This window comes from Monodon monoceros, unplaced genomic scaffold (assembly GCF_005190385.1).
Source record: "Monodon monoceros isolate NGI ecotype Baffin Bay Population unplaced genomic scaffold, NGI_Narwhal_1 Super_Scaffold_5, whole genome shotgun sequence".
NCBI classification, from domain to species: Eukaryota; Metazoa; Chordata; class Mammalia; order Artiodactyla; family Monodontidae; genus Monodon; species Monodon monoceros.
In genome coordinates this window covers 1,463,060-1,477,792 of record NW_021703782.1, presented here as the reverse complement: position 1 = coordinate 1,477,792, position 14,733 = coordinate 1,463,060, and the positions used below count along the sequence as shown (strand labels likewise).

The following is a 14,733-nucleotide window of genomic DNA, read 5'->3' as shown; positions in this document are numbered from 1 at the left end:
ATGGCAGATCTGCTCCCTGTGCCCCATCCCTGTATCTGGACCCTGGTACCCATCATCCCGCTTTCCTGGGGCACATGCCTCTACCTACGCCGGGGTCTGCCACCTCCTCTCCTCCGGACCCGCTGCCCCCTGCCAGCACCTCGGGTCTCCCGGCCTCTGTCCGTTGCTGGTTCCAGGTCCCCCTGCACCCCTGCTGTCCACGAGTCCTGTCACCTGCTCCCGGGGCCCTGGGAGGTGGCCCATCGATCACCAGGCCTTCCCAGTCTTGGGTCCTGAGCCTCCCGGACCGACTCGGTGGCAGCTAGGTTCTAAAATGCCCCAGTGCAGGCAACTCTGTACTAAAGGTTTTCTTCCATATACAAAATTCCCTTTAAAGATTTCCTCTTTGGCCTCTCCTAGGTCTCACGTGGAAAAGAAGCTCAAAGTTCTTAGGCATTTGGTACATTTACCAATGCATGGCAGAGGAGCCAAGATCTTTGGAACAGATATTAAGAAAAATTTAATGTACATTTATACATTTCCCCCTTAAAAAACCCTCAAAGGATACAAAAACGGCCAGCTAACTTTAAACAATGGCACAGTCTCATCGGAAGCTTAATTTCTCTAGGAGAGCACAATTTGTAATGACTAAGGAACATTGCTCACAGGCCTTGGTAGACTGGGAGATGACAAGAGAAACTAGTTAATAATCCTGTAGCTACTCACTAAATTAGTCCTCCCCTCCCGCTGTAAGAAGAAAAGAGGCAGAAGCATGACCTTGATGGCCCCCAAGTTACGAAATGGTTAAATGAACTGTAACACAGGAGTTAGGATCTGCTCACCTGAATTAATCCTTTGATGGTAAATGGGTCACCTTTTGTGGTTTTTGCAAGGGTGTGGTGCGCACAGAATACATTTGGAACAGGCCTATTTTGGCAGTAAACCTAAGCGGGGCCGTATGTAGTTTGAAAACCTGTGGAACTCTTTTGAGTGACACGTGAGTGTATTTCGAACGAAGAATTACTTGTTCCCAAGATTAGTGGGTTACAAAAAAAATCTAAACAGAATCCAGAAGAAATACTCAATTTCATTTCTATCGCAGGAAAAACGATAAGAAAAAATCTTTATGTAAAATATACATAAATGCAGAATTTAGGATGACATATTTAATTACATGAATGCATTAGGAAGTTTCGTACTGCCCTCTGCTGTCAGTTTCTAAAAGAAATATAGTAGACTTACTGTAAAAACGGACGCAGGGTGGATTAGTTGAACAAACCGGTTTGAAAAAAATTCCCTGCCCCTAATTCCACCACTTTCCAGCCAGTAATGCTGATTTACTTCACGTCTGTGTGTAGTGATCTGTCAGCCCAAGGAACCAGCTCCAGCAAAGTGTGTGTCAGTGGATGTACAGTGAGTGGTAAAGTTTGTGATTTGGGAGATGCTACATTAATAAGAAATTATCAGCCTTGCAATTCGTAGTCAATGATGTCTTCCTTAACTTTGCGCCAAATTTCTTAATTTTGAATTTACTTTTTCATATTTACATAATTTAGGCAAAACACTCTTCATTAATAAAAGCAAAACCTTCCAGATAAATGCATTAATGGCTTATTTTCTGTAGTATAATCCTGCCTTGAACTGTTATTTTCATTTTGGCGTATGAAATTAAGAAATGAGAAATACTAACAATAATAGGTAACAGCAAAGTGGCAGTTACTAGGTGCAAGGCACTGTTTTATTTTTTCCACATATTATTTTATTTAGTCATAAAATAGAATGGGGGCGGTGGGTATTATAATTCCCATTTCGCAGGTGAATAAACTGAGTCACAAAATAACTTGTCGACGGATGCATTTGGTGAAAGGTGAAGCCGTGATGGGAAACCCTGGAATCTGACCCCAGGGTCTCTCCTCTTAAGCTCTTTGCACAGAAGGTACAAATGCTGCATTTACGGAGGAAGAATGTAGAGAAATTACAGTGGCTACTGACGGCACACTCCCCGCCTGCTGTTTGTCTGCTGTCCACCCTCTCGTGGCCGGAGCCTGGGCATGGACAACAGGCCTGTCCACGTCCAGCCTGGTATCTATCTCTGTCTTGTGGGAAAGTTCTGCCACGTTGAAGGTGTGGTGCCCTGAGCATAGGAGCATCTGCCAGTGGAGCCCATGCCTCAGACCAGACACATCCGGGGCCGCCCTCGTGATTGGCCGCACATACCTGTGCTTTTCATCTGCCAGACAACTTCTGGCTTCCGGCACACTTTCAACAATCTCCAGCAACTCATATTCAAATTATGCACAGCGCTTGAATACATCAGTTGGGCACCCTAAGATCCCCCCTTAGCCAGCAGCACCGGTTCATGACGACAGATCCAACCCACCAGGGACAACCAGCACAGCTACTACTTGCCATTCCAGGTTGCCTCTGCCTTGCAAGTACTTGGAAAATACGACCTCGGGCTCCAGAGGGCTGACTACAGGAAATGAAACAGCACGTAAAACACTGACGGGCTTGAATTCGTTTGCCTCCTTAAATAGGCTGTGGATTGATCAAACCTTGAGTTACTTTACAGAGACAGCACTGCTCATATGTAAGAGGGGAACCCATGTCTCCAGGATGACCTGCAACCAAGAATCTTCAGTCTGCGGAACCCAAAGAATAGAAATGTTGCCATCAGAGCCCTCTCTGAATCAAGGCATCCCTCAAGGAGGAAAACCAGGCTCCCGGCACAAGGAGCTAACACCAGCTGCTTAGCAAGTCAGCTTCAAGTTTGAAATTCCCTGAACCCCTTAAATTATGCCCTGATTCCTGGACCAGGGAGACAGATTTGAGCTGTGCCTCCTGTCTCCTTGCTGGTGGACCTCACAATAACGCACTTTTCTTCCTCAAAAGCTGGGGCCATTGTATTGGATCCTATGTGTGTCCAGCAGCCAGCCCTTGCTCGGTAACAATTTTTGGTGACCACGAAGGGACCCATGTCTTGTGACCAACTGTCCGTGGCTCTGAAGCCCCCGGGGTGTGTGGGCCTTCACCACTGATCCTGAGTGGTCACCTAGACTGCCCGTGTCCAGAGGGTGGGGTTTCAGGTTCTTGCTTTCCCACCATGGGACTCCAGGCTCCTCAGGCTACTTTCGCCTCTGACAAAAGAAAGTGCTCCTGGATCAGATGTCTTTTGGGTGAGTAACCTTGTTAAAACATGCCTGTGCCTAAATTGTCTAAAAACCTCATCAGGATCATGGGTTAGAGTCCCACCCTGGGGGGAAATTTGAAAGGTCCTCAAAAGTTCAGGTTAGACATAAATCGCAGCAGTATCTTTTTTGATCCACCTCCTAGAGTAATGAAAATAAAAACAAAAATAAACAAATGGGACCTAATTAAACTTAAAAGCTTTTGCACAGCAAAGGAAACCATAAACAAAACGAAAAGACAACCCACAGAATGGGAGAAAATATTTCCAAATGAAGCAAACACCAAGGAATTAATCTCCAAAATATACAAACAGCTCTTGGAGCTCTATGTCAAAAAAACAACCCAGTCAAAAGATGGGCAGAAGATCTAAATAGATATTTCTCCAAAGAAGACATACAGATGGCCAAAAAGCACATGAAAAGATGCTCAGCATCACTAATTATCAGAGAAATGCAGATCAAAACTACAATGAGGTACCACCTCACAGCGGTTAGAATGGCCATCATCAAAAAGTCTACAAACAGGGCTTCCCTGGTGGCGCAGTGGTTGAGAGTCCGCCTGCCGATGCAGGGGACACGGGTTCGTGCCCCGGTCCAGGAGGATCCCACATGCCGCAGAGCGGCTGCGCCCATGAGCCATGGCCGCTGAGCCTGAGCGTCCGGAGCCTGTGCTCCGCAACAGGAGAGGCCACAACAGTGAGAGGCCCACGTATCACAAAAAAAAAAAAAAAAAAAAAAAAAGTCTACAAACAGTAAATGCTGGAGAGGGTGTGGAGAAAAGGAATCCCTTCTGCACTGTTGGTGGGAATGTAAACTGGTACGGCCACTATGGAGAACAGTTTGGAGGTTCCTTAAAAAACTAAAAATAGAACTACCATATGACCCAGCAACCCCACTCCTCGGCATATATCCAGAGAAAACCATAATTCGAAAAGATACTTGCACCTCAATGTTCACTGCAGCACTCTTTACAATAGCCAAGATAAGGAAGCAACCTAAATGTCCATCGACAGAGGAATGGATAAAGAAGACATGGTACATATATACCATGGAATTGTATATATTACTCAACCATAAAAAGAACAAAATACTGCAGCAACACCCATTTCCAGCAACATGGATAGACCTAGAGATTATTATACTAAGTATAATTATTATACTAATTATTATTATTATAGTAAGTCTTATTATACTAAGACCTAGAGATTATTATACTATATTATACTAAGATTATTATACCATTTCCAGCAACATGGATAGACCTAGAGATTATTATACTATATTATACTGATTATTATACCACTTCCAGCAACATGGATAGACCTAGAGATTATTATACTATATTATACTAAGATTATTATACCATTTCCAGCAACATGGATAGACCTAGAGATTATTATACTAAGTGAAGTAACTCAGACAGAGAAAGACAAATATCATATATCACTCATATGTGGAATCTAATTTTTAAAAATGATACAAATGAACTTATTTACAAAACAGAAATAAACTCACCGATTTCAAAAACAAACTTATGGTTACCAAAGGGGAAATGTGGGTGGGGGAGGGATAAATTAGGAGATTGGGATTGACATATACATGCTACTATATATAGAATAGATAACCAACAAGGACCTACTGTATGGCACAGGGAGCTCTACTCAGTATTCTGTAATAACCTATACGGGAAAAGTATCTGATAAAGAATGAATATATGTATATGTATAACTGAATCACTTTGCTGTACACTTGAAACTAACACAACATTGTAAATCAACTATCCTCCAATAATATTTTTAAAAAGTAGTTCAGGTTAGAGTCCTGAACCCTGGGTTAAAGTCCCAGAGTCTTGGATTTCTTTGTCTGTCCAGGTTGGTCTAAGTCTGTTGAATTTGTTAGGATTGGCCAATAGGGGGAGGCCCTTGGATGACTGTAGCAAAACTTTATTAAACCTGATTTAACGAAGGTCCCCGACTCAGGAGATAGAAGACATTGCTCCCTGACTGGAAACCCTGCCTCATGGAAGTGTCGGGGTTTTTCCCCCATCATGTGCAGTGGCTTCACAGGAACCCACCCCAGAAGAACATACCCCACGCCTGGGTTAAAGGCATTTCCAACCAAAACACCTCCTTGGTGTCATTTTGCTCTGGTCATCCTGAGAGGAACCTTTCAGATGAGGAACATTAATAGTATACCTGACTGTAGTCCTTTGGGATGTATTCTTCAAAACTGGTCAATGTTTAGCTATGAGCCGATGGAAAAGAAGAAAATGATTTTTTCTGTAACACTGCCTGGCCCCAGTATCAGCTGGAATCAGGGGGAAATGACCAGAGAATGGGTCTTTGAACTATGATACTATCTTATAATTCGATCTGTTTTGTTAGAGAGAGGAAAACTGGGATGAAATCCCATTGCACAGTCATTTATGTCTTTATATCGGAATAAGAATTTGCAGAAGAGATGTAAAATTGTGATTCAGAGGGAAGAACCTCAGAAAAAGCCTGTTTCAATTGAGTCAAAACCAAACCATGATCTTGACGTACTACATCCAGTCCCTCTGTCAGCCCCTCCGTCAGCCCCTCTTGTGGTTTCCCTGTCTTATGAAGGAGGTCTGCCTGTAGTCAGTGCAAAGGGTCCTACCAGCCCTCCTAGGGCTGCTGGTCCGGCTCTGTACTGCCCATACCAGATGGTCACAAAGGAACACTCTTTCTTCCCCATACCCACCAGGGTATTCAGTTTGGCCCAGGGAACACTCTACCTCAGGCAGGGCATTTCCGTTAAGACAGGTCCCAGCAGGCTTAGATGACCAAGGCCAACCCAGGGGATTCTCCTGTATCAGCCTTGGATTTATACAACTGGAGAAATAATAAGCCATCTTATTGAGATGAGCCTCAGAAAATGGAGAATCTCTTTACATCCGTTTTGCTACTCATCACCCTAACTGGGCTGACATACAGGCCCTCATGAATACCCGACTGTGGAAGAGCATAGGATGGTATTAGAGAAGGCTGCCAGGAAGCTGAAAGTTTCCCTGAATCACAACCAAATCATCCAGTCAGAACTCAGGTGGCACAGGCCACACCTGGAGCTGAACCAGGATGCTGGGACCCGAAAGACCCAAGGGAACTGAGCAAGCCTGAATCATCATAGGGAATGTTTAATAACCAGACTTCAACAGGAGCCCCCAAACAGCAGAGCTTGAATAAGATCTAGGAAGTACAGCAAGGACCCCAGGAGAACCCATCCACCTTCCTCGAGGGGGTTTTTGAGGCTTACAGATGATATGCTGCTATGGATCTCGAACACCCAGCTGTAACTGCTCAAATGCCCTGTTCCCTTTTTGGGAAAATTAAATGCACTCCCACATCAAGCCTCTGCCCCACAAGCTGCCCCATTACGATCGGGAGACCAAGCCTCCCCCCAGAAGCCCCTGAAGAAATTCTGCAAAAGGTAAGCGTGGATGTTTGGGCTGACGGGAGGCCAGGAAGAGACAAGACGGCTTACCTAGTAGTAGTAAAACTCCGTCCAGAGGCCAAGACTCCGAATGTGAAGCAACAGCCATTGAAACAGGCATTTGAAAGAAGGTATAAAGCCTCCGACGACCACCTTTCTTAAATGCCAATTATTCTGACCTTGTCAATCCTCATATAACACTCCCATCCTGTCGGTTCAAAAACCCGGGACCAGCGATGACTTTTACACAGGATTTGAGGGCTGTTAACCAAACTGTAGAGGATATACATCTGGTGATGCCAAATCTTTATACTTTACTTACAACTTTATCCGGAGACTTTTGCTGGTTTACAGTTCTGGAGTTAAAAGATGGCTTTTACTGCATACCCCTAAGTCCTGAGACCCAGGGGTTTGCCTTTGAATGGGACGATCCAGAGTCTGACGTAAAACGATACCGCGGGATGGGACTCCCAGAAGGATTGAAGCAGGACCCCACCATCTTCGGGGAAGCCTTAGCCACGGATTGAAGGGATCTCCAATTAAATGAGGGAGTCTTACTCCAATATGTGGATGGTATACTAACTGCTCGTAGAACTAAGGAAGCGTTAGGACCAAAATACTGCAAGGGAAAAGCACAAATTTCTCAACCAACTCTAAAATATTTAGGATTTGAGGTATCCAAAGGACAAAGAAACATTGCCAGATGGAAGAGAAGCAATAGTTATGGTTACTGTAGCCACTACCAGTAGGCATTCTTGAGAATTCTTAGGAATTGCTGGGTTTTGTCATACTTGGATTCCTAACTTTGAACTCTGCGACAATATGAGGCTCTTAAAGGAAGTGACAATACGCCATTAAGCTGGACTCCGAGATGCCATAATGAGTTCCACACCATCACGGAGAAGCTTTTCACAGCCCAGCACTTGGTCGCCCAGGCATTTTGTGTCTGAAAGACAGGGCGTGAGTCTTGGAACGCAAACTCAATGTTTAGGTACCTCCAGAAGGCCAGTAGTTTACTTTTCTTGAGTCCAACAATCGGGCGTGTACGTCAAGTATGGCCAGTTTGCCTCTGGGCTGTGGCTGCAACCTATGACCTTTCACAGGAGGCTGAAAAATGTACCCTGAGCCAGCCGGCCACTGTGCATGCCCCGCGCAGTGTGCTACCTTTACTTGAACGAAACGGCGGATGTAGGCTTACTTCGGGGAGGCTGAGCAAATACCAGGCCACACCACTTGACACCCCAAATGTCATATTACAGGTGGTATCCACTCTAAACCCAGCCACTCTGCTCCCCAGGACGACAGGAGGGCCTGCTCATGACTGTATACAAATAACTGAATACAACCTGACTGATCAGCCTTTAGAAAATCTAGAAATGGAAATATTCATGGACGTGAGCAGCTTCACGGACGAGGCGGGGCTTGGAAAGTCCGGGTGTACAGCTGTAGCTCACCAGGAAGCCCTAGAAGCAGAAGCCCCTGTCCAGGTCCGTCTGCCCAGAAGGCCGAGCTCACAGCCCACACAGACCCCTGAGCCTTGGAGCTAAGGAAAAGGTGACTATCTATACCAATTCCAAGTTTGCCTTCTCTGTCCTACGTGCACACGGGGCCACCTGGAAAGACTGGTCTACTGACATCAGGAGGAAAGAAATTCAACATGCAGAGGAGATACCAGCCTTATTAGATGCTGTTTTATATATATATACACATATTTATATGTATAGATGCTGGAATAAGTAGCCATAGGACATTGCCTGGGCCACCCAAACACTGATCGTTATATAACTAACGGAAATTAGGCTGATCAGACAGCAAAACAGGCAGCCAGAACGAAAAACCCAGATCCTAAGGCTTCAGCACTCATGCCAAGTGTGCACCTGTCCCTGTTTAAGCCTCAGATCTGGAAATGGATCTCGAGAGAGCAGATGCATGGGGATTTCATGCTGACTCCCGAGACTTAGACGGTGATCAGGACCAAACAACCACAGAGGCTGGATTTCTAATGAGCTTATACATGACCATGTGATGCAAGGAACTATTACTCACCTACATCAAGGTACCCATGCTCACCTACATTAACTATTACTCACCTACATCAAGGTGCCCATGATGGGAGGGCTGCACAAGTTTATTGCTGGCCTATAAATGCAAACGACCATCCAAAAGGTAACACAAAATTGCCTGATCTGCACCGGAAACAATCCTAAAACTGGGCCACCCCTGATGATAAAAGGGGTGCAATCCCGAGGGACAGAACCAGGGGATGACTGGTAAACAGACTTTACTGTTAGGCCAAGAATCAGGGAACACTGTAGATATGTGCTGGTGTTGGTGATACCCCTGCACAGAACGGGGCAAAGCTTCTCCACGCAGGACAGAGAATGCTTCCTAGGTAACAAAGGCCTTCCTCAAAGAAATGATCCCTCGTTTGGGGCCACATCTTTCAATTCAAAGTGACAACAGAGGAGCTTTCATAGCCAAAGTGACTCAAAGGTGTCTGGGGCCCTCGGAACACGATGGAATTTCATGCTTCCTGGAGACCTCAGTCTATGGGGAGGACTGAAATGATGAATCATTCCTTGAAAGAGACAGTCACCAAAATAGGCCAAGAAACCAACGTGACTTGGGATAAGATCTTACCAGCTGCCCTGCTGAGGGTCAGAGTGGCCCCTAGAAGCAAGCTTCAATTGAGCCTTTACGCAATGTTCTCTGGGAGACCTCCCTTAAGGTCTCATGTGGTAACAGAATTAGATTTGATAAAATGTGTACAGTCTCTCAGTGGTGTCGTATCTTCTATACATAAAAAGCATCTAGTCCGTTAATGCTTCCCACGGACGTCCCCCCGCACTGCACAAGCCCAGGGACTGGGTCCTCCTTGAACCTGGACAAACCAACAGCCTGAGGACCAGTGAAGCCCGTGTGGAACGGCTCCTATGACGTCCTTCTGGTTACATATCCTCCAGTAAAGCTACAAAGAGTCAAGCCTTGGGTCTCCTACTCCCAGAAACCTTAAATCACTTTTCAGAAGGAAACAGAACAGCTAAGACTCCACCTGGCTGTGACGAGAAGATAATGATGTCTCGACAGTAGCCCGTTTCTGCCCAAGAGTCTGGACCAGGCCTACCTGAATCCAAATTCAATCACTAAAATGTTAAAAAATAACATGTTTTCACGGATTCCCAAAGTCACAGTTCTGTGTATCTTAGGGCCAAACCCTCTTTACTCATCAAATTTGTCCTCGTGGTCCACCTTGTATTTTTAAAAAGTCCTCTCCCCCACTCGCAGGATGACTGCCCCAGACTTCAGAGTTCAAGGCGGGACTCGGGAATGCTTACAAGTAAGTGCAAAACAATTTCGTTCCTCTTATAAAGATCCACGCCCCTCATCAGCCGAAAGTAGGTAGCCGGGTCCTCGCCCCTACTTCCCTCCAGACCGAGGAACGCACAAAGGAGACGCAGGTAAAACATCGCCCAGCTTAAGCTCGTTCGCCCCCTTAAGTACGTTCATTGCACAAACCTGAAGTTACTTTACAGAGACAGCCCTGCGCATGTGCAAGACGGGTCCGGGCGTCTCCAGGATGACCCCAAGAGCACGAGGAGCTTTCTTGGACTGATTAGCAAGGCAGCTTCCAAGCCTGAAGTTCCCTAAACCCTTAAATTCCGGTCGGGAGATGGATTTGAGCCGGGCCTCCTGTCTCCTTGCTGGTCGACCTCACAATGAAGCTTTTTCTTTTCACAAAAGACGGGGCCACCCATCTTAGTTTAGGCATGCGGGATCTAATTCCCCCACCAGGGATCCAACCGGGTCCCCTGCATTGAGAGCGCGGAGGTTTACCCACTGGACCACCAAGGAAGTCCGCATGCAGCAACTATGACCCAGCGCAGCCTGAAAGAGTAAAAAAAAAAACAAAAAAACAGAAAACAAACCCGGGGCCATAATATTGGCTTCTATGCCCTTCCGGGAGCCAGCCCTTGCTGGGTAACAGAAATCTCTTCTTTCACATTAAAGCCAAAAGACCACGCGCATCATCTCATAGCACCTCCACAACCAAAGAGTCGTACCTGACCCGAGGAGGTGGGTTCCCGGCGACTCTGCACTCGAGGTACACCCGACTTCCTTCTGCCACCTCTTGGCTCCGCAGCTTCTGGATGAACCGGGGAGCGGCCAGCAGGTGGCGGGCAGCCGGGGGAGAGGGGCTCCGGCTCGGCTGGACCACGTCCCGGGCCGCCGCGGGGTGATGCCCGGACTCCAGGGGCTCGGCCCCGGCTTCCACCTCCTGCTGGTCCCCGGTTGGGCTCCGGCTGGCCGAGGCGCTCATCGGGGCTGACAGCTGGTTCTTAGGGGACAGGTACCCGCTGTCCGGGGATGAGGACTCCCCGTTGGGGTTCCTGGTTCTCGGCTTGGAGGTTTCTCTGAAGATGGTCGTCAGCTCCTCGATGAGGGTGGCCGCCTTGTTGCAGAGCGGGCTCTGGGGCCCGGCCCTGCCCCCGTGCGTGGCTCTGGGCTTGGCACTGGCGCTGGGGGCTTTGGCACCGTGTTTCCCTGCCCTGCGGAGACTCCGGATGTAGCTGGGCCGGGCCAGCAGGGGCGAGACGCCGGGCTTCCTCCTGGATGCAGGCGAGGAGATGCGCTCGGCTCGTTCTGCTGGCAGCGGCGGGACAGGTGTGGGCTTGTGTGCACCAGGCGTCCCTGGGGACAGGTGCTCACCCGGCCTGGCCCCCTGAGGGGGAGGCGACCCCCAGAGGCTCCCAGGAGAGGGGCTGAAAATCTGTGAGTCCTCCCTTTCCGAGTCGCAGTCCTCCGTCTCTGAGTTGGCTATGGCTCTGCGGGCCAGGTCCAGACTCTTGTTTATCTCCTCCTGGCTGAGGAAGGCCGACAGGCCCGGCAAGAAGTCTGCATTCTCGCCATCTTCCGCCACGTCCGACAGGGAGTCGTAGAAGGAGTCACGGGAGGACATGTCGGACATAGTCGAGAGGCGCTCATGCACTCTGTCTGCTTTGGACAGGAAGGCAGGGGCCTGGAAACCAGCTCTGAAGGACAAGAGACACAACTGCAGTTAGTACGAGCGAGTGGGGTGTGTGTGTGTGTGTGTGTGTGTGTGTGTGTGATCACAGTACTGCTCATCCACAAGTTGGGAGAAACAGTAAGGCAAACATATATGCTTTTTAAGTCATTTTCCCCTATAAATTGGAAGAAACGTCAAGCACACTTGTGTTTATCATTTTAATCCGGTATTTGCCCTGTGAGTGAATACTAATCGTCTCACTAAGCATCATTAAATAACTCAGGAGGGCCACGCCTGCCGTGGGAGCTGTGAGCGGACCAGGGCCCCCTTCCCTCCCCCCTCCCGCCTCCCCCCCCTTACACCTCTAATTTCATTGATGTTATGAGTACAGGAGTCTGTTGATATTTTAAGCAAATCTGACACTGCTTATGTCACCCTAAACCACGAAATGCATTTTGATTCCAATTTTCACTGGATTTTAGTTTTCGGTGAAATTTTTGAAACCTTTTCTTTTCCTGGTGTCCAGACATGTGTATTCACATTCATTCATTCACTAGTTAATTCAAGGCAGAGTTGAAATCGCTTACTGAATTTCAGGTGCAGAGGGACAGCTGCGCTCTAGACCAGGGGTTGGCAAACTTCCCCACAAACGGGCGGATGACCCCAGACCACTCAGCATGAGGGGGCATTGTGCCGACAGTGCTCTGCAGATTATTTCACTTAAAACCCTCACAACTGGCGGCCTCAGTTTAGAAAGGGAAAAACTGAGCCAGAGGATGTGAGAACAAGAGCCCAGACGACGAACCCAGAGCCCACGCCTTCGCCATATGCTTCCCTACCATGATATTATCGTTTCACAGCCGAGGTCCCAGCAATGGATCCGACTAAGAAAACGTGGGTCAGAAATCAGAGTTCTGCTATTAAGGATATTTAGTGCAAAGTGAAAATAACATGATAGATTTTAAAACCTCACAAAAAGCACTGTCCGAGGAAGCTAGAGAGCACACTTCTGAACGGTGAAACAACTTTAAATTCTTTTTTTTTTTTTAAATAGGGAGTGTCTGCCGGAGGCAGATTAAATCACCTGTTTATTAATTTATATTTTGGTTTTAAAGAGGCACCATCTGACAGGATCCAGTTGTCCCGATTAGGTGTAGCTTAGAAACCACTTGCACAGTGAAAAAGAAAACAACAGCAGGAAGGTATATATGGTGCGGGTTTAATCTGCAATCCCGACATTGCCGCCTAAACATGCACGTGGGCTCGGGAAAGCGCTCATAGCATGGATGAAAGGGGAGGTTTCCACGTGGCCCAAACTCACCAGAAAATTATGCTTCAGAGACGTCCGTGTTATTGAACCTTCACATTAAAAGGTCGTAATCAAAGAGATACAACTGCAAACATTTCCGTTATTGCCCTGAGATTTCATGTGTTATTTCAAACAGCGCTTCCGGCAATTCCGTGCTGATGACATCCATACAGAAAATGCAACACACCGGCAGCGGCGCAGAGCTAGTGGAGGGCCCGGGGGCTCCGGGCGGCAGACGTCCCGTGACTCCCACGCGCCCCCGGCCCCCGCCGCCGCCATGGCCGGGTCGCCGGCGCCCAGCTCGCAGGAGGCGCTTCTGCTGGAGCTCAAGGGGCTGCAGCAGGAGCCGGTGGAGGGCGTCCCGCTGAACCCGGTGGACGAGGGCCGCCTGCCTACCTGGGCGGTGGCCATCTTCGGCCCTGACACCTACGACGAGGGTGGCTACTTCAAGGCGCCTCGAGAGCCCCCTCGACGACCACTGGCCTGTTAGTCCCTGACCAAGATGTGGCACCCCGACATCTACGGGACTGGGTACGTGTGCGTCGCCGTCCTCCGCCCACCCTAGTCCATGACGCCCTCAGAGCGGCGGAGCCCCGCCCAGAACGTCAGGACGCCGCTCCAGAGCGCCGTCTCCCTCCCCCTCAGATCCAACACCTCTCCAGCCCACGGGGCCGCCTACGTGATGCACGGGAAGCGGGAAGAGAGCAAAGGCTAGTACCGCGAGTACACTGACGCATCCGGAAGCAGGTCCCGGGGACCACGGTGCACGCGGAGCGGGGCGGCGTGCAGGTGCCCACCACGCCGGCCGGGTCCTGCGTGAAGCCTGGGACCCCGGCGCCCGCGGGGACGCAGAGCTCTTCCACGAGGACGGCGAGGCCGAGGCCGGCCGCTGCTTCTGGGACGACTCGCAGGACTTGGGCACCGAGAAGCCCTGACACCGCATCTTACCTCAGCCACCCGCCTGTCTGACGCCGCCACCACCTCCGGGCGCCGGGCGGCCCGGGGTCCCCCAGCCCACGTCTCCTCCGCCTCCGCCTCCAGGGAGGCCACCGCCCTCGAGGCCCTGGGCCCCGCGTGGGCTGCAGCCAGAGACTCAGGGTCCCGCCTCGTGAGTGGACGGGTTGACTCGGGGTCATCTCTTCTCTCTCCTTTGGTTTGTTTGGAATCTAAATAAAGCAACTTTATGAGAAAAAGAAAAGAAAATGCAACACACTAAAAAAGAACTAATGTGTAAAAAGGAGTAAAGAAGGGGTGAGGTCAGTGTCCACTTGCACAAGCAGGGTTGACGATTGGAAAGTGTGAGGCATAAAGTGTCTATAAATCTTTGCCGCCTGCCTCTGTCCTCTTTTCTGAGGGAAGTCGAATTGCCTGGAAATTCCCTCTTCTCCTCTGCGTCTCCTTCATCGCTTCCTCATTAGTTTGGTTTAGTTGTCGTTTCCCCTAAAACTCCCGTAAGCTGCCACTGTTTTCTGTTTTCTTTGGCTTCCTGCGGGTCCAGCTTCTTCGTGTGGAGAAATGGCCCTTCCCAGTTTAGTCACTCTTCCTTTACCAGAATGATAAATTGACCATGAATTCCACTTACTATGTGCAAGGGAAGCTTCCAGGAGGGCGAAGACGAGCCAGGCATGGTCTCTTCTGGAACCATCTTACAATCCAGGAGGAGGGATTAGGCAAGAGTCAAGAATGACCCAAAGACAAGGAGGAAAATGATGATTCCTGTTAAAATAGGAGATCGGAAAAAAATAGGAGATCGGATGGTGAGAGAAATCACACTTACGAATTTGGCAGTGCCATTCCTT

General features: G+C 48.7%; 1 protein-coding gene and 1 pseudogene across 1 annotated transcript in view; one reads left to right on the top strand and one right to left on the bottom strand.

The window, feature by feature from the left end:
• PALLD (palladin, cytoskeletal associated protein) overlaps positions 1–11,586 on the bottom strand; it is a 376,813-nt gene extending 365,227 nt beyond the window's left edge. Inside the window, exon 1 of the mRNA XM_029201922.1 lies at positions 10,682–11,586. Coding sequence (XP_029057755.1) covers positions 10,682–11,586 — 905 coding nt within the window. The remainder of the gene's footprint in view (positions 1–10,681) is intronic.
• Positions 11,587–13,052: 1,466 nt separating this feature from the next.
• Positions 13,053–13,869, top strand: LOC114883870 (annotated as a pseudogene).
• Positions 13,870–14,733: the final 864 nt, after the last annotated feature.